Here is a 22,765-nt window from a genome sequence, read left to right on the forward strand (position 1 = left end):
AATGCAGAAAGAATAAAATAAATTTTCCTTATTTATTCAAAAAAATGTATGATTCCGTATAAAAAGAAAATGTTATCTGTATTTTCCCCAAAGAAAGAAATCATCCATATGTTGTCATTTTAAATCTGACATTTTATTAATAATGTACGTTCAGTCAATAATAATTTTTAGCGACATATTTCCATTTCAAATATTCTCAATACAGTTCATATCCCGACGTGAAGGAAATATAAAACTCGGAAAAAGTCTTTTCAACTGTCTGTGTTCAGGTGGCGACTTCTGGTCGTCGTGGAAACAAGGAAAACACAGAGCTCTGATTGGTCCTGGCTCTCTTCACGGCTCTCCTGAAGGTGAAGCGTTTGCCGAACCTCAGGCCGAAAGGGTTGAAGTTGAATTGACTCCGACGGTCGTTGCACAGCAGGTGGCGATGTTCGTCATTCTCCCTCAGAGCGATGCACATGCTGGGGTCCTCCAGGTACTCCCCCGCCGAGCTCCTCCTCAGCTGGAACACCAGAGAACCTGCAGGAAGGACCACACACATCTACTGCTACTTGAAAGAATCCTCACTTAAAACTAACTTTGTTTAAAATTAAAAAACAAAACAGAAAAGTATGATTTATTTTGAAAATAATCTACCTTAAAAAAGAAAGGAGAGAAAAGTACCTGCTCCCTGAGTGATCTGCTCCGAGTCCAAACCTGGAAGAACCGATGCCAGACTTCCTCCGAGCAGAGACGCGACCAGAACCAGAGCCGAGAGTGTCATCTTCAGCAGCAGCAGTCGTCCCTGTGTGAGTCCAGCGGATGTTATTTTGTCTACCTGCACTGAAAACTTGTGTTTTTATCTCCTCCAGCTGACCTCCTGCTCCTGCAGCTCTCAGCCAATCACAGAGGAGCTAGGGGCCAAGGAAAATTGCGGAGCTGTCCATCAGCGTCGGTGCTGAAATGAATGATTCAACAGCGGTTCTGAGAATCGTTGCTTGCTCGCACATCTGGCTGAAATTGTGTGAAATGGGGAGTCGTGAATTATCCATAACACTGAAGCCGTAGTTGTTCCCGTAGCTCCACTAACATAAATACTTCACAGAAATGTCCCCGTCGGTAAACAAAACCCTGTGATGCTGGAAACAAGATCCAGACAACTTCCTGTGAACTTCAGCTGTGCTACAGATACTACTGCACTAGTACTTGTTTTACTACTATAGGTACTAGCTCCTCCACTAACATGTCTTCTAATACTCCTAATGTAACTGCATTTAACCAATACCACTATGAGTACTGCTACTGCTAATATCACTACTACTTCAATCAGTGCTACAACAACTACTACTATCAGTCCTACTACTTATAATAATTTTACTATTAATACTTCTACTACCACCAATATCAGTACTATCTCTACTACTAATATCATGACTACTACTATTACTTCTAAAATCATTACTTCTATAACCACTATTACTGCCATTACTATTACTATTATTTCTTCAATCATTACTTCTATTACTACTATTACTACCATTACTATTACTTCTTTAATCATTAGTACTACTGCTACTACTTCTTCTAATTTGACTACTACTACTACTACTACTACTATTACTTATTTCCTTACTACTAATCATACTAATACTTCTACTACTTCTATCACGATTATTACTACTACTACTACTACTACTAGAACTACGACTAATACTACTACAATCAAGAAGAAGGACCACTACTTCAACTCCTACTGCTTCAATTACATTGACTACTTTTACTTATACTCTTATTATTTCTTCTATGGCTATTTCCTATACTGCTAGTAGTAGAATTCTAACTATTACTGTTTGTACATGTCATACTGCTGTAACAACCTGTGGTACTGCAAATGATACTGCTACTATACTACAACTGCTACTGCAAATGCAAATAATACTGCCTCATCAGTGTATCATGAAACATCATCAGTTGTATCATGAAACCTCATCAGTTGTATCATGAAGACTCATCAGTTGTATCATGAAACCTCATCAGTTGTATCATGAAAACGTATCAGTTGTATCATGAAACCTCATCAGTTGTATCATGAAAACGTATCAGTTGTATCATGAAACCTCTTCAGTTGTTTCATTAAAGATAATTAGCTGTATCATTAAACCTCATTAGTTGTATCATGAAAACGTATCAGTTGTATCATGAAACCTCTTCAGTTGCTTCATTAAAGATAATTAGTTGTATCATAAAACCTCATTAGTTGTACCATGAAGCCTCTTAAGTTGTAGCATGAAAACTCATCAGTTGTATCATGAAACCTCATCAGTTGTATCATGAAGCCTCAGCAGTTGTGTCATGAAGCCCCACATTTGTTTAATGAAACCTCATTAGTTGTATCATGAAGCCTTGTAAGTTGTATCATGAAGCATCATCAGTTGTATCATGAAACCTCATCCGTTGTACCATGAAGCCTCTACAGTTGTATCATGAAAACTCATGAGTTGTATCATGAAACCTCATCAGTTGTTTCATGAAATGTCATCAGTGGTATCATGAAGACTCCTCAGTTGTTTCATGAAACCTCATAAGTTGTATCATGAAGCCTCATCAGTTGTATCATGAAACCTCATCAGTTGTATCATGAAGCCTCAGTAATTGTATCATGAAGACTCACCAGTTGTATCATGAAGCCTCATCAATTGTATCATGGAACCTCATCAGTTGTATCATGAAACCTCGTCAGTTGTATCATGAAACCTCATCAGTTGTATCATGAAACCTCATCAGTTGTATCATGAAACCTCATCAGTTTTATAATGAAACCTCATCAGTTGTATTATGAAGCCTTGTAACTTGTATCATGAAGCATCATCAGTTGTATCATGAAACCTCATCCGTTGTACCATGAAGCCTCTACAGTTGTATCATGAAACCTCATCAGTTGTTTCATGAAATGTCATCAGTGGTATCATGAAGACTCCTCAGTTGTTTCATGAAACCTCATAAGTTGTATCATGAAGCCTCATCAGTTGTATCATGAAACCTCATCAGTTGTATCATGAAGCCTCAGCAATTGTAAAATGAAGCCTCATCAGTTGAATCATAAAACCTCATCAGTATTTTCATGAAACCTCATCAGTTGTATCATGAAGGCTCATCAGTTGTATCAAGAAACCTCATTAGTTGTATCATAAAACCTCATCAGTTGTTTCATGAAACCTCATCAGTTGTATCATGAAACCTCATAAGTTGTATTATGAAGCCTCATCAGTTGTGTCATGAAGACTCATCAGTTGTATCATGAAACCTCATCAGTTGTATCATGAAACCTCATCAGTTGTATCATGAAACCTCATCAGTTATATTATGAAGACTCATAAGTTGTATCATTAAACCTCGTCAGTTGTATCATGAAACCTTATCAGTTGTATCATGAAACCTAATCAGTTGTATCATGAAACCTCATCAGTTGTATCATGAAGCCTCATCAGTTGTGTCATGAAGACTCATCAGTTGTATCATGAAACCTCAACAGTTGTATCATGAAGCCTCGTCAATTGTATCATGAAGACTCACCAGTTGTATCATGAAGCCTCATCAATTGTATCATGGAACCTCATTAGTTGTTTCATGAAACCTCATCAGTTATATCATGAAACCTCATCAGTTGTATCATGAAGGCTCATCAGTTGTATCAAGAAACCTCATTAGTTGTATCATAAAACCTCATCAGTTGTTTCATGAAACCTCATCAATTGTTTCATGAAACCTCATAAGTTGTATCATGAAGCCTCATCAGTTGTGTCATGAAGACTCATCAGTTGTATCATGAAACCTCATCAGTTGTATCATGAAACCTCATCAGTTGTATCATGAAACCTCATCAGTTATATTATGAAGACTCATAAGTTGTATCATGAAACCTCGTCAGTTGTATCACGAAACCTCATCAGTTGTATCATGAAACCTCATCAGTTGTATAATGAAACCTCATCAGTTGTATCATGAAGCCTCATCAGTTGTAACATGAAAACTCATCAGTTACATTATGAAGACTCATAAGTTGTGTCATGAAACCTCATCAGTTGTATCATGAAGCCTCATCAGTTGTATCATGAAACCTCATCAGTTTCATAATGAAACCTCATCAGTTTCATAATGAAACCTTATCAGTTGTATCATGAAGCCTCATCAGTTTTATCATAAATCGTCATTTTTTTTACTGTTGTTTCATGAAACCTCATCAGCCCATTACTCTATGGTAAATGTTAGATCCAGTTGCAGAGTCTAAACAGATTGTGTGTCTGTGTGTGAAGGTTTATTTGAACAGCTAAACAACTATTGTGTTCTACGTGTGCGTCTGCAGGACAACAGTTGTCTGCCTCTGGACTGCTGGAATGTTCTGGTGTCAGTGTTCATGCAGCTTCATTTCACAACCTCCTCTCCAATCACAGAACCTTTCACCCCAACATCAGAGCGTGTGTTTGTCCATGTGTGTGTTTGAAGGCCCACCAAAGTGGGCGGAGCACAAGTTCTTTGCCCTCATCTCTCCCGGTTATCTCGTCAAGCCTGACCGAGCCCTGCAAGAACCAGGACTTCCCTGCAGGCCTGAAGAGTGAAGGATCTTCTGAGTAGTGTCGGAGCTCCTAGTGTTGAGAGATGCCACTGACACGGTCCTTGTCCATGACCTCCCTGAGCGGAGTCCTGCCCGCCTGGGAGGAGGACGAGCTGCCGGTGGAGGACCTGCTTCTGTTCGAGGTGGCCTGGGAGGTCACCAACAAAGGTGTTGTCTTCCTGTTTGTTCATACTGACTGTTTACAAGAGGCAACATGATGGTGCAAAACTACCAACATAATCATTATAATAATAATAATAGCGTGTTTGTTACAATTAATATTATGATTGTCATTCAATAATACGGCTAATTTATTACGATCACCTGCAAATATCTTTTTCTTTTATCGTTCTCTCAGCTACTCATGGATTCCTTGGTCTGCAGCTGAATCAAATAAATACTAAACATCCTGTTGTGCATTTACATCATATAAACAATCATTAGTAACTTATTCATACTTAGAAATGGATTTATTCTAGAGAATAGATACATAAGAAAAAAAAAGAATTATTGTTGTTCATTCATTTGTTGATTAGAGTGTTAACTTTATTTAAAATGTTAATTAACAAATGTAAAAACATATTAAAGTTCTGATTACGGTGTGAACACAAATCATAAGTTCACTATTCTAAATGTTAAATTTAATAATCATCTAGTTGCTACATATTTAAAAATCATAATCATGTTTAATAGTATTGATATTATTAATACTGATTGTAACAACTGTATTAAGTGTACCCTTGTGTGTTTAAGTGTAAAATGTTTCTTGGACATGAGTCTTCTTTTAAAAAATATTTGTTATCAGTGCAGCTTAAATATGAGATACTTTGCCCTTTCAAAAGTAAACACAGAAAAGGAGTTCAGAAAGACTCTGAAGAGTTAAAAATTAAACTACAGCACTAACATAGATACGCACCAGTCCAACAAGCGTGAACAAAGTTACACAACACAAAAACATACACAAACTGAGCCTGCCTTTAAAGACCGATCTTAATCTTAATAATGAATGTAATGTAACACTTTTTTAGATGCAAATTAAATAATCCTGGTTATTAAATTAGAGGCATTATGATTATTTCCTCTAAATAATTGCATTTGGATACATCTCATTTACATAATTAAATAACATATTAAAAAATTAAGGTAGAAAACAGTAAAAGAATAAAAGAAAGTAAAAAAAAATCCTGTTCTTCAACTTGGAAAAGTTTGCTCGTACAATCGCACACGTTAATAATAATCTTAAATTGTTGCACTGACAACATTTCTCTGTGAAAGAAACAATTGTGATACGCCTCTTTTCTTTGCTGTAACTGTTCTTCTATAAACAATTGATCGCAACGACCACGTCGTCCACTGTAATCGATCAGATTGGAGATTAGAAAGAATATATTTGAGCCATTGACCAGAGGTTACATTTGTTCTCCCTTCTTACATAAGATCCGATGTAACACTGACGTCATTAGATTATCCATGTTTGCTGGTCAGGTGAGTGACGGAGTCGGCAGCTGGCAGGTGTCTCTGTGTTGCAACATCACAACAAAACAGAGACTCACACAGAAGCTTTGATACGTCTAATATCAGGTGCCGATAATACAACTTTAGATATTTAAAATTATGTAGTGCTGCTGCCTCATGAAGGTTGCAAGTTTTATTCCAGTTAGAGACAACACTTCATTGTAGAGTTTTCCACTGGGCACACGTGTATATGTGAGAGGTTGTCTGCATACATATATCCTATGGTAGACTGCAACCTCTTTAGGGTGTCCCTTGCCTTACACCCTTTGTAGCTGGGATACGTTTTTGCTCCCTGCAAAACCTGTTATAACCAAAAATTATTGAATTACATTGTTTTAATCCAAATAGCAAAGCTGCCATTTTTTTTTCTTCATATGATCTAATATAGAAAAACTATAACTATATATATATATATCTTTATATAAATGTAATACAACATTAACAAATGTAAAAAAGTACTTTACAATGATCCATAAAAAGAAATTCTGATTCTTTTCAACATCCAAGTTGGTGAAACCTGCTCATGACTGTGGAACAAAACTGTTAGCAGTATTGCCTCCACCAATGAGGAATTAGGATTGTGTACTTTATTAATTATGTAGGATTCAACGGATGAACAGGGTTCAATGTAACTTTTGTGAAATGAAAAACATTAGGGACATAGTACCGTAAGTTAAGTACCACAAGATAATATTCTGTAAATAGTGAATTATAAATTGATCGTTTGTGACTTTCTTTCTCACCTACTGCAAGTATTTTTATTGTTGTAGTTTTACCCATTGTAATTAAAGTTTTCTCAGCTGTAGTAAAATAACTAAAATGTTTGAGTCGTCATTCATCAACTTTTAACATTCACTTTCATTTGGATGACACTTTGTTCCTACAGTCGGAGGGATCTACACGGTGATCCAGACCAAAGCCAAGATCACAGTGGACGAGTGGGGCGAGAACTACTGCATGATGGGGCCGTACTTTGAGCATAACTTCAAAACCCAGGTGGAGTCCTGCGAGCCGCCCAACCCGGCCATCAGGAAGGCCATGGATGCTCTTATTCACAATGGTTGCCAGGTGTGTGTGATGTTAAAAAAAAAAATCCCTTTCGATACCAGACACTACAGGTCAAAATTAAAAAAATATCAGTTTGTTTTAGTATCATTTACTAATGTTCTAATGCTTGATTTTGAATAGGTTCATTTTGGTCGCTGGCTGATTGAGGGAAGTCCCTACGTCATCCTGTTCGACATCGGCTCTGCTGCATGGAACCTGGACCGCTGGAAGGGAGAGCTGTGGCAGACCTGCCAGATTGGACTTCCGTACCACGATAGGGAGGCTAATGACGCTCTGATTCTGGGCTCCCTGATCGCCTGGTTCTTTAAGGAGGTCAGTCCGTGAGCGCTCATGGGTTTGGCTCTAACTAGAATTGCCTAAATTTAAAATTACAAGACATTCTAATCTTGTACAGCACTTTTAGCCACTAGCTAGGCTAGCATGTATCATTTTACCAGTTAGCTATTTGAATGAAAGAACATAATTTCTCTCGGCCCGTTGCAGCTCACAGATGAGTTGGGTGACACGCCGAACGTCGTAGCTCACTTCCACGAGTGGCAGGCGGGTCCCGGGCTGATTCTGTCCCGCTCCAGGAACATTCCTCTGGCGACCGTCTTCACCACACACGCCACTTTGCTGGGGCGATACCTCTGTGCCGGCAATGCAGACTTCTACAACAACTTGGACAAGGTGCGTGAAACAGGGGTGAAGAATGATCAGGAGATGAAAGTAGCTTTGACTGAGACTCCTCACAAACAGTGGGTTGGTTTTGTTTCTATCAAGGTCAAAATCCAGATATAGGACCGAATCCTGCCAAACCCTAACCCTAACTCTAACCCTAACCCTAACCCTCACCCTCACCCTCACCCTCACCCTCACCCTAACCCTCACCCTCACCCTCACCCTCACCCTCACCCTCACCCTCACCCTCACCCTCACCCTCACCCTCACCCTCACCCTCACCCTCACCCTCACCCTAACCCTTACGCTAACCCTCACTTGACTTTAACCACCACCCTAACCTTAACCCTAAATCTAACCCTAACCATAAATCTAATCCAACGCTAACGCTAATCCAAAGGTAACCCTAACCAGAACCCTAACCCTAACCCTAATCCTAACCCTAACCCTAACCCTAACCCTAACCCTAACCCTAACCCTAACCCTAACTATTACCATAACACTAACCCTAACCCTAACTTTAACCCTAAACTTAGCCAAGTAATTTTATGTGTCCCACAAGAGCTTGAAATGAGTACAGTTGGTAATAAATACCAATTAGTCAAGATCAAATGTAAAGGAAGGTGATGTAATATATATTTGTGCTTTAAACAAATATTTCTCTGCATTGAATATTTAGTTTAAAACAATACTATTCAACAGATAAGTGTTTTATTTGGGTCACAACTTTCACCGTGTTAAACAATGTTGGCGCAGTAACTAACTTTGACATGTCTGATGTAAATCAATAAGAAGCAGACTCGTTCACTAATATCATCGGAGCTTCATCACTGCTCTAGAACTGTAGGTGGATCTGTGAACAGCGTGAAACTGGTCCGACTGCCAAAGGTTAATTGAGCAAAAGGCCATTCTTCCGTGCATGATTAAACTGACAAGGGTTATTGACTGAACCACATCAATATTAATTTTCCATCATCGCTGACACTGATAATAGAAAGTCGAGGGGAATTAGCTTTTTAGAAAGTTAACACAGTGAATAAATCACAACTTATAGTTGTTTCCGATGATTCGGGATCAGACTAAAATGAACCTTGATAAAGTTTGTAGAATGCAACCATGGAAATGTTTGAACAAATCTGCTTTTTAACCAAGTGTAGACAACAAAGTTGATACATAATTGGTGTTTCCTTTCATGGCTGTGAAATTGTTAAAATGGGGTGATTTGCATTTTTAATATCAGCAACTATTCAACAGTACAATGCTATTTTAACTTGATTAGGTAGGAGATTAGCATAACAGTGTTCACATTAGAATTAAGATTAGAATTAGGATATGGTTTAGGGTTAGGATTAGGATTAGGGTTTTGTTAAGGTTAGGGTTAGGGTCAGAGTTTGGTTAAGGTATGGGTTATTGTAGGGTTAGGGTCAGGATCTGGGTTCTTATTAGATCGGGGGGGTTATTTTTAAGGATACGGTTAGGATTAGGGATTGGGTTTGTGTAGGGATCAGGCGATGGTTAGTGTTACGGTTTGGGTAAGGATCAGATTTTGGGGTATAGTTTGTTTCAAGGTTTTGTAAGGGTTAGGATTACAGTCAGGGTTGTATCCAACCATTGTGTGGCCTCTGGGTCAAGGTGACCCAGAACAACCTCCCGGGTTTGCAGAAACACATATTTAACACTCTTTTTTTTGTCACGGGGTCACCGTGACCCAGAGGCCACACAGGGGTTAATTAAAAAAAAGTAATGTACTTAATAAGTGAAATTAATAAAGAAAAAGGGAATACCATTGTAAAAAAAAGTATTCATTCCATTTATTGTTAACATGTGTTGACGGTAGTGATGTGTTGATGAAGCTTCATGAAGCAGTGTCATTATTTTCAGAGTCCACTAGATGGCGGTCTCTGCACTATTTATCTTTGTTTTGAACAACTGTTCTAATGAAACATCATTTTTAAACTGATGGCGCCACCTATTGACCTCTAAACAACATGACACTGTTTCATGAAGCTTCATCAGACCATCACAAGTTAACGGTTAAGTTTAGTTTGGGTTACTTCTAGAAAATTGATAAAATAATAATGATAGAAGAAAAGTAAATATATATATATTGTTAAGGTATTAAGAAGATTGTGAGAAAAATGTTTTGTATAATAATCTGTTTGTAAAGTGTCACGCGTGGTGTGGTGTGTTATAGTTCAACGTGGACAAGGAGGCGGGTGAGCGTCAGATCTACCATCGCTACTGTCTGGAGCGAGCTGCCGTCCACTGCGCTCACGTCTTCACCACCGTCTCCCAGATCACAGCAGTGGAGGCCAAACACATGCTTCACCGGACAGCAGGTGGACACGCGGCCCACTGACCACGGTCTCCAAATGTTAGTCCGGAAACACTCTTCTAAGTGCAACATACTTCTTTCCATCAACATTCCAGATGTGGTGACGCCGAATGGACTCAATGTGAAGAAGTTCTCAGCCATGCACGAGTTCCAGAACCTGCACTCCACAAACAAGACTCGCATACAGGAGTTTGTCAGAGGACACTTTTACGGGTGACTCTTTTTTCAGACCCGATATTCCACTGAAACTTTTATCAACTCATGTTCTTGTCTGTCTTTAAGCCACCTGGACTTCGACTTGGAAAAAACTCTCTTCTTCTTCATCGCTGGGCGATACGAGTTCTCCAACAAGGGGGCCGACATTTTTCTCGAGTCATTGTCCAGACTCAACTACCTGCTGCGGGTGATCTTAATGTTCCGCCGCTATGACTCCTCTATGAGCAGGAACGATATTTGTCTTCTGTCTCTCCCCAGGTTCACAGAAATGATGTTACAGTCGTAGTTTTTTTCATCATGCCGGCAAAAACCAACAACTTCAATGTGGAGTCTTTGAAGGGACAAGCCATACGTAAACAGCTCTGGTACGAACAAAAGCAAATCTGAGGATTTAGTTCAAAGGGCTTCACATGTATGAGGTCCTGGGTTCAATCCCAAGCATCTCCAATCCCTGAAATTCCTCTTGAGAGGATCCTGTTTTTCAAAATAACTTATCAAAACATTTATTTGGTTGCAAACTTTACCATAAAGGCAACCCACGACTTAAAAGAAGAAGTGAAAAATAGAATCTAGTAAACAAAAGCTTACAATAAACTTCCCATATCTATGCATATTTCTAGACTCTCAGCCAGCAGTAAAAATCTCTCAATAGTGCTTTATAGAAACTCAAAAATCTAAAAAAGTCTTTGCTAATAAGGTTATGTTTCGTCCTTATATTTCAAAGAGTCCAAAACAAATAACAAATGCAATAGAAATATTTTGGAAATTATAAAAATGGGACAAGAAACCAATTATTACTTTGTCTGGAATAAAATCAATAGAAGCTGTTCTTGCTCTTGCGTGCAGTGTGTCGGCAAATGACAATACTTAATATAATCATAATTATATTAATACTAATCATAATTTAACTGTACATGTACAACTTGGTTGAGGTCTTTATAGCTTTGTACTTCCTTTCAGATAATGAAAGCGCATAACTTCCAGTATCATAAAATATTTCGGATATTTAGTTGGATTACTTTAGTTTTCACTGTAAAAGGGAACTGTTCTATACGTGACAAACAACTAATAATAAAATAAAATTAAGAAATACATCTTCAATGACGCACGCGTGGATTTATTTCTGGACAGAGGTACGTTTGACGCCCTCTAGCGCTCACTAGCATAACATCACACGTCATGACGGTTTGGAACTGAAAGCAAATATTATTAATTCAATCATTTACTAAAGGTATTTTATTATATGATATACAATGTTAAGCTTCTATTTCATGCATGGACTTGGCAACAGGTCCACGACAGGTTGTTAAATGATAAATAATATATTTTCTGCATGTGTCTCCCACAGGGATACGGCTCATAGTGTGAAGGAGAAGTTTGGCAAAAGGCTCTATGATGCTCTACTGAAGTATGACAACAATGAACAGATGAAAAAACACACATGCTAAAAACTTCTGTTGCCCTCAGAGGTCAAATCCCTGACATGAACACCATACTGGACCGAGACGACGTCACCATAATGAAGAGAGCGATTTATGCCACTCAGGTACTGAATTATTACCTTTATTATTTACTTCTCCTCAGGAGAGAAGAAGGGAATGCTATCAAGACGTGGGGCATGAGGAAGAGACATCAAAACATTGGGAAAGTAGCGTATTATGCATGTCTTGAGTCATTCAATGAATTTTAGTAACAATGACTTGAGCAGAAACACAATATGATAAGAGAAATGTTTGTATTTTTGTAAGTTTATAAAGACTTATTTTGAAAAATAGTCCATTTAAAATATTTAGTTAAGAGTAAATTTAAAACAGATTAAATACATGGTCTTAACAATCAGAAAGATACATTGTCAAACATGTCATATTATCCTTATATAGTTAAATCCTCATATATATAGTGTAATTGAATTACAGTAAACGTTTAGGTGTCAGCATCTCCCTCTTGACTTCACTTTACATTTTTCTGAATGGACGTGCGGTCCCTCGAGGGGAGGATCAATGGATGAGATTGGCCCCTGCGGCTCCTAAATAATGATGAAAAGATGAATGAGAGGGATTCCCCCCCGAGCAGAGAAGCGTGAATGAGCGTCACAACTGTAAGCAATCTAGGAGCCAGTTAATTAGCTTCTTCCCACGGAGACCCGGGTCGATGGTTCTGTCCGAGTGATGTATGTAACAGTCCAGTGGTACAAGCAACACGGCTATAAAAAGGTGCTTCTCAATTAAATGAATTTATGTCCATGCCAATATGAGTTGGAATTGGAGTGTTAGTTAAATCGACTGCCCGCGAGTAGGAATGATGGAGTAGTCGTTGGAAAGATCTGTGACTGTAAAGACAGCCATGTTGTGATTTTGAATTTGCAGTATTTCTTGCGTGGGTCTCTGTATTCCAGTCATGGCTGGTTTATTTCTCAGCGTGGGTTCTCACAACAGTAGCGCTCCTTCTCGCCCACTCTGGTTAAGTTATTAAAACATATTTCATGTTTATACTCTGTACTTATACTAGACTGTGTTACGGCTCATTGTTTCATTTTTATTATTGTCAGAATCGGAAAATCTTTATTGCCAGTGATTTCAGAACAAAACAGGAATTTTGTAAAAATGTGCAGTGAAGTAGAAAAAGTGAGACGATTACAGACGAGACTATGTTTTTTGCAACACTTATATATATTGCCATAGTTACATTCTTATGATTTATTATTGTATTGGTGTTTTATTATTTTAATATTTTTCCATTATATTATTATTTGTATTTTTCTACTGCATGTTTGATCTAATGTTTATTTATGGAACCTTTTTTTAAATGTATTTATTGCTGCTCTGACAACTTAAATGTCCTCACTGTGAAATAAATAAAGTAATATTTAATTGATCGTATCTTAACTATCACTTGTTCATGACTTAACCATTGAAATTGAAGTGTTATATCATTTTGTTCATTCTTATCAGGCACCAATTATTAAAAACATTTGATTCGTCTTAATCTTAAAATGTTTGGCACACTTATCTCAGAAACATGTATTTTAAATCTTAGATCTTATCATAGCTGTAACTTGAATTACACTAGAAAAGCAATGGGACACATTACCTCATTCAGTTTTGTTATTATTGACCAATCATCATCCAATAACCCTTCAGTTCATGCAACGTTTGGTATTTCTCAATGATGTCATCAGCCTAATGGACTGATTGATTAACACGCTCGTCCATCAGTGTTGATCGATTTCCTTTGTAAGTGCAGATGAACTTTCACTTTTGAAACAGAGACACAGCCTCCCACCGGTGACCACACACAACATGATGGACGACGCCACGGATCCCATCTTGAGCAACGTGCGGCGGATCAACCTGTTCAATTCTCGGACCGACCGCGTGAAGGTGAGTCTTTGTGATCGTGGCCAGCTGCTCGCCTTGTCAGGGGTATGGTAAATATAAGGTGATCTCACCTCTGGTACTTTTAACCCATTATTATTTTTCTCTATATGTTTCATTCAAGGTTGTTACTGTTATCTATTCTCCGTATATGCTCCTGCATGTCCATCATTCTTCATTGTATTGAAAGAATGTTTGTTGGCCATGGAATTGACTCAATGATTTGGGAACGTAAAGAATCAGAGAATCCTCTCAGAGAGCTCTTAACTTAATAAACCCTTGTGTTATCCTTGGGTCAAGATGACCCAATGGCACCTTGACCCTGAGATAAAACAGGTGTTGAAAAAGTTTAGTTTAGGAGTGATTCAAGAACATTCTCAGAGACACAAAACAATTCACTGGAATCCAGAATATTCATCCGACATTTTGTCATTTACTTAGGGAACTAGAGGTTCTCTTCCCTTATCTTAACTGATTCAACCTTAAGAGTTTCTTAACAAAAACACTTACTGAAGAGCCAGGATTCATGAGGCATTGTTTATATTTTCTAGGATATAATCTTCACTTTTAGAGAAAGTTTAAGAAAAAATTGTGATTCTGAGATATATATATATATTTTAATCAAATTTAACTACCAGGAGCAACTCTTTGCAGTAGGAAACTTGTGGTTATCTCAGGGTCAGGGTGACCCAGTGGCCCCCAAAAAACAAATGTGTTTGTGGTATCCCTTGTGTTGTCTCTGGGTCGAAGTGAACAACCCCCACAACTGTATATGTATTTATGGATGCCAGGGAGGTCGGTCACCTTGACCTTGACCCATTTGTTTTCAAGCCACCGGGTCACCTTGACACAAGGGTTAATAATATGGCCCCTGAATTTTACAGCTCTTAAAATTACGACAATAGATGGAAACTGACAGCCTTATTGTGAGGCACATCAAATTTCGTAGCATGATGGCCCATAAGATTTGAATAAAACTTCAGCATATTTGAATGAAAAAGGAGGTGTGTCTATGCAGGTAAGAAAACACGACATACCGATTGTAAACCAGTGATCTTCCTGGTAACTTTGAACCAGAGCTGTCAAGTGGTTTGTTGGTCACATGACACGTCATTAAGACATGTATAATAATGTCAAAATGTTACCTATTGTCGTGGAAATGTTACAGTAAGTTCAGCCTACCACTGCTGGTGTTGACTGGAGTCGTTCTGTCAGGTCATCTTCCACCCAGAGTTCCTGTCCTCCACCAGTCCACTGCTGCCCATGGACTATGATGACTTCGTCCGTGGCTGCAACCTCGGAGTCTTTCCCTCCTATTATGAACCCTGGGGATACACACCGGGTAATAAGTAACAATAATAACACACTATAAACTAGTGTTGGTCTGATGAAGCTTCATGAAGCAGTGTCATTATTTTCAGAGGCCACTAGATGGCGGTCTCTGCACTATTATCCTTTGTTTTGAACAACTGTTCTAATGAAACATCATTTTTAAACTGATGGCGCCACCTACTGACCTCTAAACAACATGGCACTGCTTCATGAAGCTCCATCAGACCATCACTACCATTAACTACCCTCTCTAACCGGGCGTTGGTTATTGAAGGTGAATGCACGGTGATGGGCATCCCCAGTGTGACCACCAACCTGTCTGGCTTCGGCTGCTTCATGGAGGAACATGTTTCTGACCCGGCTGCCTACGGTGACAACAACACAAACCAACACATCGTCGTCTGCACACTCACCTAACCATCTGGATCTTCAGGTATATACATCGTGGACAGACGGTTCCGGGCGCCGGAGGATTCCTGTAACCAGTTGACCCAGTTCATGTTCAGTTTCTGCCAGCAGTCCCGCCGCCAACGCATCATCCAACGCAACAGAACCGAGAGGTTGTCGGACCTCTTGGACTGGAGATACCTGGGGAGGGTGGGTTTTCTGCACCAGTCAGGGATTCAACGAAACATTAGTCAATTCTGAAAGTAAAGGAAAAAAAACAATCTGGATAAAAGAAAAGCTTGTCGACTTAGGGTTCAGATTATATTCCTTTTTTGAGAAGGAAATGCACGTCTAATCTTAAAATATAGAATTGATTAATTACTTCAGGAACAATATCTCATGGCGGGGTTTCAAAAAAAGATGGACATAACCGACTAAATGTATCGAGGTATTTGGATGTTTTTAACCCTTGTGTTATCTCATGGTCAACCTTGACCCAGAAACAACACAAGGGATACCACAAAAGCATTTGTTTTCGGGCCACAGGGTCATCTTGACCCAGAGATAACAGACGGGATACCACAACAATTTAGAACCAAACCACAGAAAGGCAAAAGTTATCACCATCAGTATTTTGATCATGGATAACAAGTCAGTCATTGAGCAAAGACTTGTTGAAACAAACTGTAGAGAAAGATGGACTCTTGTTCTTGGGCTAATGTTTGAAACTATTTCCCTTTTATCTGATTTCCAGTTCTATGTACACGCCCGACACCTAGCACTCAGCAAAGCTTTCCCTGGGAAGTTCGAAGCGGAACCACTTTTCCCGCTTAAGGTAAGAGATCGTCGAGCAAATGTAAGACTTAGACGTAACCTTGACCTTATGTTTGAGCCCAGAACCGAAAACATTCAACAGCTTATCCTCCGTTAGAACTCCATGAACAGCATCACATGATCACCTGGCGGGCAGAACCCGTTCAGCCGTACATTCACATATTTGTCAGGATATAATTGACAGTCTAACATTTGGATGATTGACAGGAGCTCATTTTGGCGCATAACTCTAGTGTTGTATGACGCAAGTCTTCACCTATTCCATCCTTCCTGGTTGAACAGAGACTCGTTTATACACAAGAACTCATGAACCATCGTAGGGAGAGATAATGAAATTTTTTGAGGATAAAAAATTATTTAATATATAAAGAAGATATTAATAGGAATGTTGTTTAACACAATGTTGTTTTTTATTTTTGACTTTACCAACGCTAAATAGTATTTGTGTTGGAGGTTAATCATGAAACTTTGTCCCAAAGATTTCAATTTATTTAAATAAAAGTGATAAAATGTATGGCAATTTCTTTTAAATAAAGATTTATATTAAGGGTAATGATAAAAAAGACCAAAACCCCAAATTCTCATGTCAGAACCGACGCCATAATATGACAGAACGTATCAGTAAGCAAACCTGATCAAAATACCAGAGTTCAAGTACCATAAGGACTAGAGATGATTAATTTAAAACACAAGGGATCGCCTGTGTTGTTTTTTTCCTCCCTCAGACTGAAGGCTTCCGCTACCCAAAACCGTACTCCGTGCCTCCATCTCCCAACGCCTCGGTCCACTCCACTCCTCACCACAGCGACGTGGAGGACGACGACGACGACGAAGACGAGCCCTACGACGAAGACGAGGAGGCCGAGAGGGACCGCTTGAACATCAAGGCTCCCTTCGTGTTGGGAACTGTGCCCGAGGGCAGGTAGAAGCAACAGGGAGAATCTGGAAACTAGGACCAGGTCTGGGTAGATGAAAGAAACACCGATCATAGTGTGTACAACTTGCACATCTGTCTGTACTTTTGTACGATTCTTATGGAGTGAGAAGAGTTCTTCAGTTTGTTACCAAATAAATGGACTTGAAATAAAACGACTGATGTTGACGCAATGATATAAGATGATAAGTGTTTCAATTAGTTTTAAGCAAAATATCATCCTTTTTAATTCTTCCAACATTACTTACTTATTAACTAATATAAAAACAACCAAAAAAACTATTTGATGCTATGTTCTTATTTCAGGTGGACAAAAGTCATTATGATATACGAAATCTTGACAATGAATAATATCACATTAATACATTTTTGTTGTTGTTGTGGTCGTTGTTGTTGAGACTTAAGACTTTCTCTTTTCAACTTTTGTTTAATTAGAACTTTAACATACAAAACAAAGGTTTATTTATTTAACATTTATAAATGACTAAAGCTAACGTAGCTGCTAGTTTAGATGGATCATGACGCATTCAAAATAGGTTAGTTTACAAAGTTGTCATTATAAATTGTGTGTATTAAAAATAAAAATGCCACTTACTTGTTTAGAAATAAAATTCCACTTATTTCGTTTTCTTTTTTTACTTCTAGGTGTTTGATTAGCTGAGCAGTTAGCATGGTGACGGTTAGCATGGTGGCGGTTAGCTTATAGAGTCGGTTAGCATGTTAGCTACGGATAATTCCGGCCTTTACAGACAGTGTTGCCACATTACATATGAACAATTATAATTCTTCTTATAACTCTAAACGCTAAGGACTTTTTATGTCACTCAACGTAATGTTTACATGTATAATGTTTATCATAAAAATCTTCAATATTAATACATTATTTGATAAGATGAAGGATGTATTAAAATAAAATAAAATAGTAATATATTTTTGGGGAGTTTCATAGAGCTTAATAATGTATATATTTTTATTTGATTCATTGTTTTCTTTTATTAATGAAAGTCTGAACAACATTGGAATCAGTTCAAAGCCTTTATTAAAACATCACAGTGAAGATATACAGAGAGATTGAAACGTATAAAATAAGTGAGGATCATTTTTGACACATTACAAGACACAACTGTTCAGCAGGTCCAGGATGCAGGACATCAGAAGAATTCTCTTTTCCACACGGGCAGCTCTTGGTAATACACCTCGTCCTGGTTTTCTTCTGCTGGAAAAAAAAAACAAAGAGAAGGTTCAATATGTATTCAAGTAAGAAAAACGAAATCATTCTCTTGTCCTCCTTTACCAGTGACTACATTGAAAGGGTTTCTGTTGTGTGCCGGGGTGTTTGACCTCTCACCTCCCTCCCGGGCCTGCTGCAGGAAGTTGAGGAGGACGGTGGCGGCCTGGTCTACACTCAGCTTCTCTGTGTTCTGACTGCGGGTCTCTGAGGCAAACATCAGACCCAACATTACCGCAGTGAAAGACCTAGCTAGAAACAATATGTTTCACTTAAACTTCGTTTTAGTCATTCGTCAGTGCAAGCAACAAGCAAGATCTTTTGTGTTATCATGTGACCGGTGATCGAGCAGGCATTAGTATAACAAGAGACAAACTCAGCTCCTTTTAGACTTGTTTTAGGTTATTTTCAACTGAAATGCTGATTAAAACTCCAACCAAATCCATAGTGCACTGCAACAATTGCGGATTTTAATACAAGAGAGGTTATAAGAACCCATTATTAATGTTTGTATTCATGATCAAACATATTTTCATCAAAATCATCAATGTTCGACTTGTTCGACAGGTTTGAACTTTGTGCACTTCTGTGACTTTGAAGCAGATGAAAGGACGATTACATTTCCAGTGGCATTATACAGGTAATATAGAGTAATGATTCAATGTGCCAGCAGTTGTGTATGAAAATAAATGTTCATATATTTATTCATGTATCACCGGGCTGAACATGTAATTTGAGAACATTAACAGGGGAAAAAAAGAAATAAAAAACAGTAAAAAAAAATCTTAAGATTGAAAAAAAGATCAGCATTTAAAGTCAACTATCATTGTGAATCTATAACTATCGGAGCAAAAAATAAGTATTTATAATTTAACAAGAAATTGACTTTTATTATGAGTTAAGTTAAAGTAATATTTACATAAAAATTAATATAATTCCAGTTCATGTGCATACATTCTTGATGTCAGTGTAACATCATTTACTTTACAAATTGATTTTCCTTCTGTTCTGAACTAATTTTAATATTAATATAAGAGAAACGCTAAAAGAAAAACAAAGCAAAATTGTATTAAACAAAAATTGGAAAAAAAAAAACCTTTTTGTACTAACTTTGAGTTTCACAACTGAAAATGCAACTTCCCACGAGGGATTCTCTCTGATAGTCTCCACCTTCACACACACTCAAGATTGTCATGCAGTGATGCACACGATGCTTCTATTTTGTAGCTACAAGTCAGAAATGTTCCCATTATTTTTTTTAATTTGGAATGTTATTGATTTCTCTGGAAAAATGATTATGATTCTTCAAGTCAAAATAGTTTATAAAATTAATTTAACGTATAAATTGATGTAAAGATGATGATTGTAAATATTAATATCAGAGTTTAAACTGACATATCAAATAGAGAAAATAATAAATGGGAAGATTTCTGACTTTAATTGTTTTTTAATTAAATATAGCAAGGGGAGGAAAAGTACTCCATAGTACAGCGGTTTGCACAGACATGAAGTCTAATAAAGAACTTCAGGTTTTCACGCTTGACTACGGGTGCGTCTGATTCGACATGTCAAAAGGGTCCATGCTGGTCTCAAACTCAGTAAAACGTTGCTGTACCTAAGTGTAACGTGTCATACACATCGCCCTCTTTTCGGTCGTCTGAGATGAACCTGCGTCCCTCTGAAAAAGTGCACCGGGGTTAGTGCTCGTGTGGCGGCGAGAGAGAGAGGATACATACGAGTGCCTTTCAGATACAGCATCGCCTGCGGAGTCCAGTTTCTCCTCTGGAAAGAGCCCTGGAGCACAAGCAGAACCGGTTAAAACATTTCCCTCGATACATTCTCTAATTCATCCTCTCTCAGTTAAGGTCTTGTCTTGGTATAGAAGCCTTATTTTAAGGGATAGTTGTTAATATTTGGATCAGATTATTAGATTTTGGTCTCTTCTGTAGTTCCATCCAGGGAGGTTTTGAAGGATTTCTCATTCACTTATATGGGTTTTAACTGCCGTTCTTACACCATTTTCTTTACTGAGCTTCGACACCAAACGCAACATTAGTGTTGATATCGACTGATTTTAACGTGAAGACACGGTAGAAGTTCCATTATAACTGACTGAGACACAGAGCTGCAGCTTCACTGTGTTTCTAGTGACACATTTCTGGCAACATCTTTAGGAACAAACGATAAAGTTATGAATAATACACTTTGTTGAAGGACCAATCAGAGACCAGTTCATCCACGACTAGGAGAATGAAAGTCATCGCCTCTGAAGGATCTGATGGACGTTCAAATCTTTTCTTGAATTTTTTATATTTCCACATCAGATAAAGGGCTACATTTCTGCCTCTCTAATCCATCATTTCCATTCCTCACTAAGTTAACACCCCTGAGCAGATCGACCTACTTTTATTAGATACAACTTCAGAGACAGACGGAAGGTATTTTACTACCAATGACCACTTTAGTGCAACTGGTGTGTTGTTGTGTGTGTACAAACAATAAGTGCACAAACCCACCAAGAGGTTTATGGGTTGTTTTTTTTAAACTAAAAGCATCTGATAATGTCAATAAAACAACTTTCCAGAGACAAGAAATGTGTCAGTTCAAAGAATGGAATCACTCACAACTGGACCACTGGTCTGACCCTAGATCAGATCCGTTAAAGGTGTGGCCTTTTTCATTTTACTTATTTCATTGCAATTGTGTTTAAATCACATGTATGTAGTCACATTGTATGCTAAATAAAAATTATTTCTGAATTCAGAAGCAGCTAAAAGCCGTACAAGTGAAAAAGTAATCATTGAAAAATCTCAACAAGGAACAACAAAATAGCAGCAGAATCTCTTCTGTTTCTTGTGTCTTGTCTATAGCTTTTTTCAGTAATTTTGCCAAAAGTCATTCAAAAACAAAACCTCCTTGGCAGAGGTAATAATAAGACGGTGTCAACGTTTTGAGTGCATTAACAGCGTTACCTTCGGTGCGCTCCACGACTGTGTCACACATGACGCCAGCACTAAGAACGTCAGCACGTACGTGACAGTGACCTTCCTCAATCCCTGCAGCACAAAATCACGTTGATCGAAAATGGCATCAGACTTGATATTAGTCCCTAAAAGTATCTTCCAACACATCAAATTGATCATCGTATTATTTGCAACAAACTAATAAATAATGACAAAAAGTATGGTTGACTATTTATGTGGGATTTACCCAAGAAAAACAAGCGAAAGTAACCAACCTTCATGATGGTGGAGTTCCAGAGTCTGGTCCCAGCAGATGTGGAGGTACAAGGTCCAGTAATTGTTCTAAGTGGTCCTTCCTCCTGTTTATATACGGCCCAGGACAGAGGAAGGGGGGGGGGCTTTGGTTCCCGCCGTCCCTCATTATTCCGGCAGCGATAGGTCACGCCAATTTGATGAAGTGTGGGTTGAAGAAGAGAGTGAATGAAGCCCAGCAGTGGATCAATGCTGCGGCTCTCATTGACTGGACGACCTCACTGTAAATATTGTGGTGAATCATAAGCGGCTGCAGCTGTCACGCTCACAGATGAACTGTAGTAAAAGTGGCCCCGTGGCCCACGCCGTCGCCGTCACGCCCCCCACTCTGCTGCAGCATTATTGACATGTTTGCAGCTTGTTCACCGGACCAGAACTAGAACTGTGGGACCAGATTCTACGACTCAAACAAGGGAAACAATTAAAGGAGAGATTTTCAAGTCTCCACCAATACTGAAGACTAATCTGACTAATCACCAAACATCTTCTAAGACCTGCATTCCTCCGGACACATTTTTCCCTTTAAAACAATTATAAATTACATTTTGCTTTCATTGAGTAGTTTTTTATTTAGATGAGAACTGTTACTTAAGTCACACAAATGATGGAGACACGTTTTATCTCTTATAAGAGGGTCTAAAACTCAAATAAACTAAAGGAGCCTAAATATTTTAGGAGTCACAGACCAGGGTCACACAAATCTATGTATAATAAATATCATTTTAGCCATGGAGCGAGTGACGGTCTGATGAAGCAGTGTTATTATTTTCAGAGTCCACTAGATGGCGGTCTCTGCACTATTTTCCTTTGTTTTGAACAACTGTTCTAATGAAACGTCACATCATTTTTAAACTGACGGCGCCACCTACTGACCTCTAAACAACATGACACTGCTTCATGAAGCTTCATCAGACTATCACTAGTTGAAGGGTTGATCTGTCTTAATTTTCTAAATGTTTGTTTCCCTTCCACGACCACTTCCATCATGTTTATTTTATTCTGACATCAATTTTGTC

General features: G+C 38.3%; 3 protein-coding genes across 3 annotated transcripts; 1 reads left to right on the forward strand and 2 right to left on the reverse strand.

Moving 5' to 3' along the window:
• Window positions 1–265: 265 nt before the first annotated feature.
• On the reverse strand, window positions 266–763 carry kiss2 (kisspeptin 2). Its single transcript, XM_087785892.1, has 2 exons — window positions 664–763; window positions 266–519 (listed from the first exon to the last, which is right to left on the reverse strand). The coding sequence occupies exons 1-2, from the start codon at window positions 761–763 to the stop codon at window positions 266–268; spliced, it is 354 nt and encodes a 117-aa protein (XP_087642018.1).
• Window positions 764–4,559: 3,796 nt separating this feature from the next.
• Window positions 4,560–17,302, forward strand: gys2 (glycogen synthase 2). The gene is made up of 16 exons (XM_087787406.1): window positions 4,560–4,759; window positions 6,993–7,174; window positions 7,295–7,486; window positions 7,658–7,843; window positions 10,029–10,173; window positions 10,265–10,382; window positions 10,452–10,572; window positions 10,644–10,750; window positions 11,734–11,793; window positions 11,853–11,931; window positions 13,652–13,765; window positions 14,975–15,101; window positions 15,366–15,461; window positions 15,525–15,688; window positions 16,233–16,313; window positions 17,038–17,302. Exons 1-16 carry the CDS (start codon window positions 4,636–4,638, stop codon window positions 17,236–17,238), a joined length of 2,097 nt encoding a protein of 698 aa, XP_087643532.1. The 5' UTR covers window positions 4,560–4,635; the 3' UTR covers window positions 17,239–17,302.
• A 1,053-nt stretch (window positions 17,303–18,355) lies between these two features.
• Window positions 18,356–21,718, reverse strand: spx (spexin hormone). Its single transcript, XM_087785613.1, has 6 exons — window positions 21,713–21,718; window positions 21,447–21,530; window positions 20,211–20,268; window positions 20,090–20,152; window positions 18,595–18,681; window positions 18,356–18,462 (listed from the first exon to the last, which is right to left on the reverse strand). The coding sequence occupies exons 1-6, from the start codon at window positions 21,716–21,718 to the stop codon at window positions 18,398–18,400; spliced, it is 363 nt and encodes a 120-aa protein (XP_087641739.1). The 3' UTR covers window positions 18,356–18,397.
• Window positions 21,719–22,765: the final 1,047 nt, after the last annotated feature.

This window comes from Callionymus lyra, chromosome 3 (genome assembly GCF_982586985.1).
Source record: "Callionymus lyra chromosome 3, fCalLyr1.hap1.1, whole genome shotgun sequence".
Classification (NCBI taxonomy): Eukaryota; Metazoa; Chordata; class Actinopteri; order Syngnathiformes; family Callionymidae; genus Callionymus; species Callionymus lyra.

What these genes read in the sequence shown, in the direction of transcription:
- spx (XM_087785613.1), bottom strand. An exon ending in GCTGTATCTGAAAGGCACTC is followed by an intron (nt 20,153 to 20,210) that starts GTATGTATCCTC and finishes GCACTTTTTCAG; the next exon opens with AGGGACGCAGGTTCATCTCA. An exon ending in GCAGCAGGCCCGGGAGGGAG is followed by an intron (nt 18,463 to 18,594) that starts GTGAGAGGTCAA and finishes TTTTTTTTCCAG; the next exon opens with CAGAAGAAAACCAGGACGAG.
- gys2 (XM_087787406.1), top strand. Translation starts at nt 4,636, where the DNA reads ATGCCACTGACACGGTCCTTGTCCATGACCTCCCTGAGCGGAGTCCTG. An exon ending in GCCATACGTAAACAGCTCTG is followed by an intron (nt 10,751 to 11,733) that starts GTACGAACAAAA and finishes TGTCTCCCACAG; the next exon opens with GGATACGGCTCATAGTGTGA. An exon ending in GAGCGATTTATGCCACTCAG is followed by an intron (nt 11,932 to 13,651) that starts GTACTGAATTAT and finishes CTTTTGAAACAG; the next exon opens with AGACACAGCCTCCCACCGGT.
- kiss2 (XM_087785892.1), bottom strand. Translation starts at nt 763, where the DNA reads ATGACACTCTCGGCTCTGGTTCTGGTCGCGTCTCTGCTCGGAGGAAGT. An exon ending in GCAGATCACTCAGGGAGCAG is followed by an intron (nt 520 to 663) that starts GTACTTTTCTCT and finishes TCCTTCCTGCAG; the next exon opens with GTTCTCTGGTGTTCCAGCTG.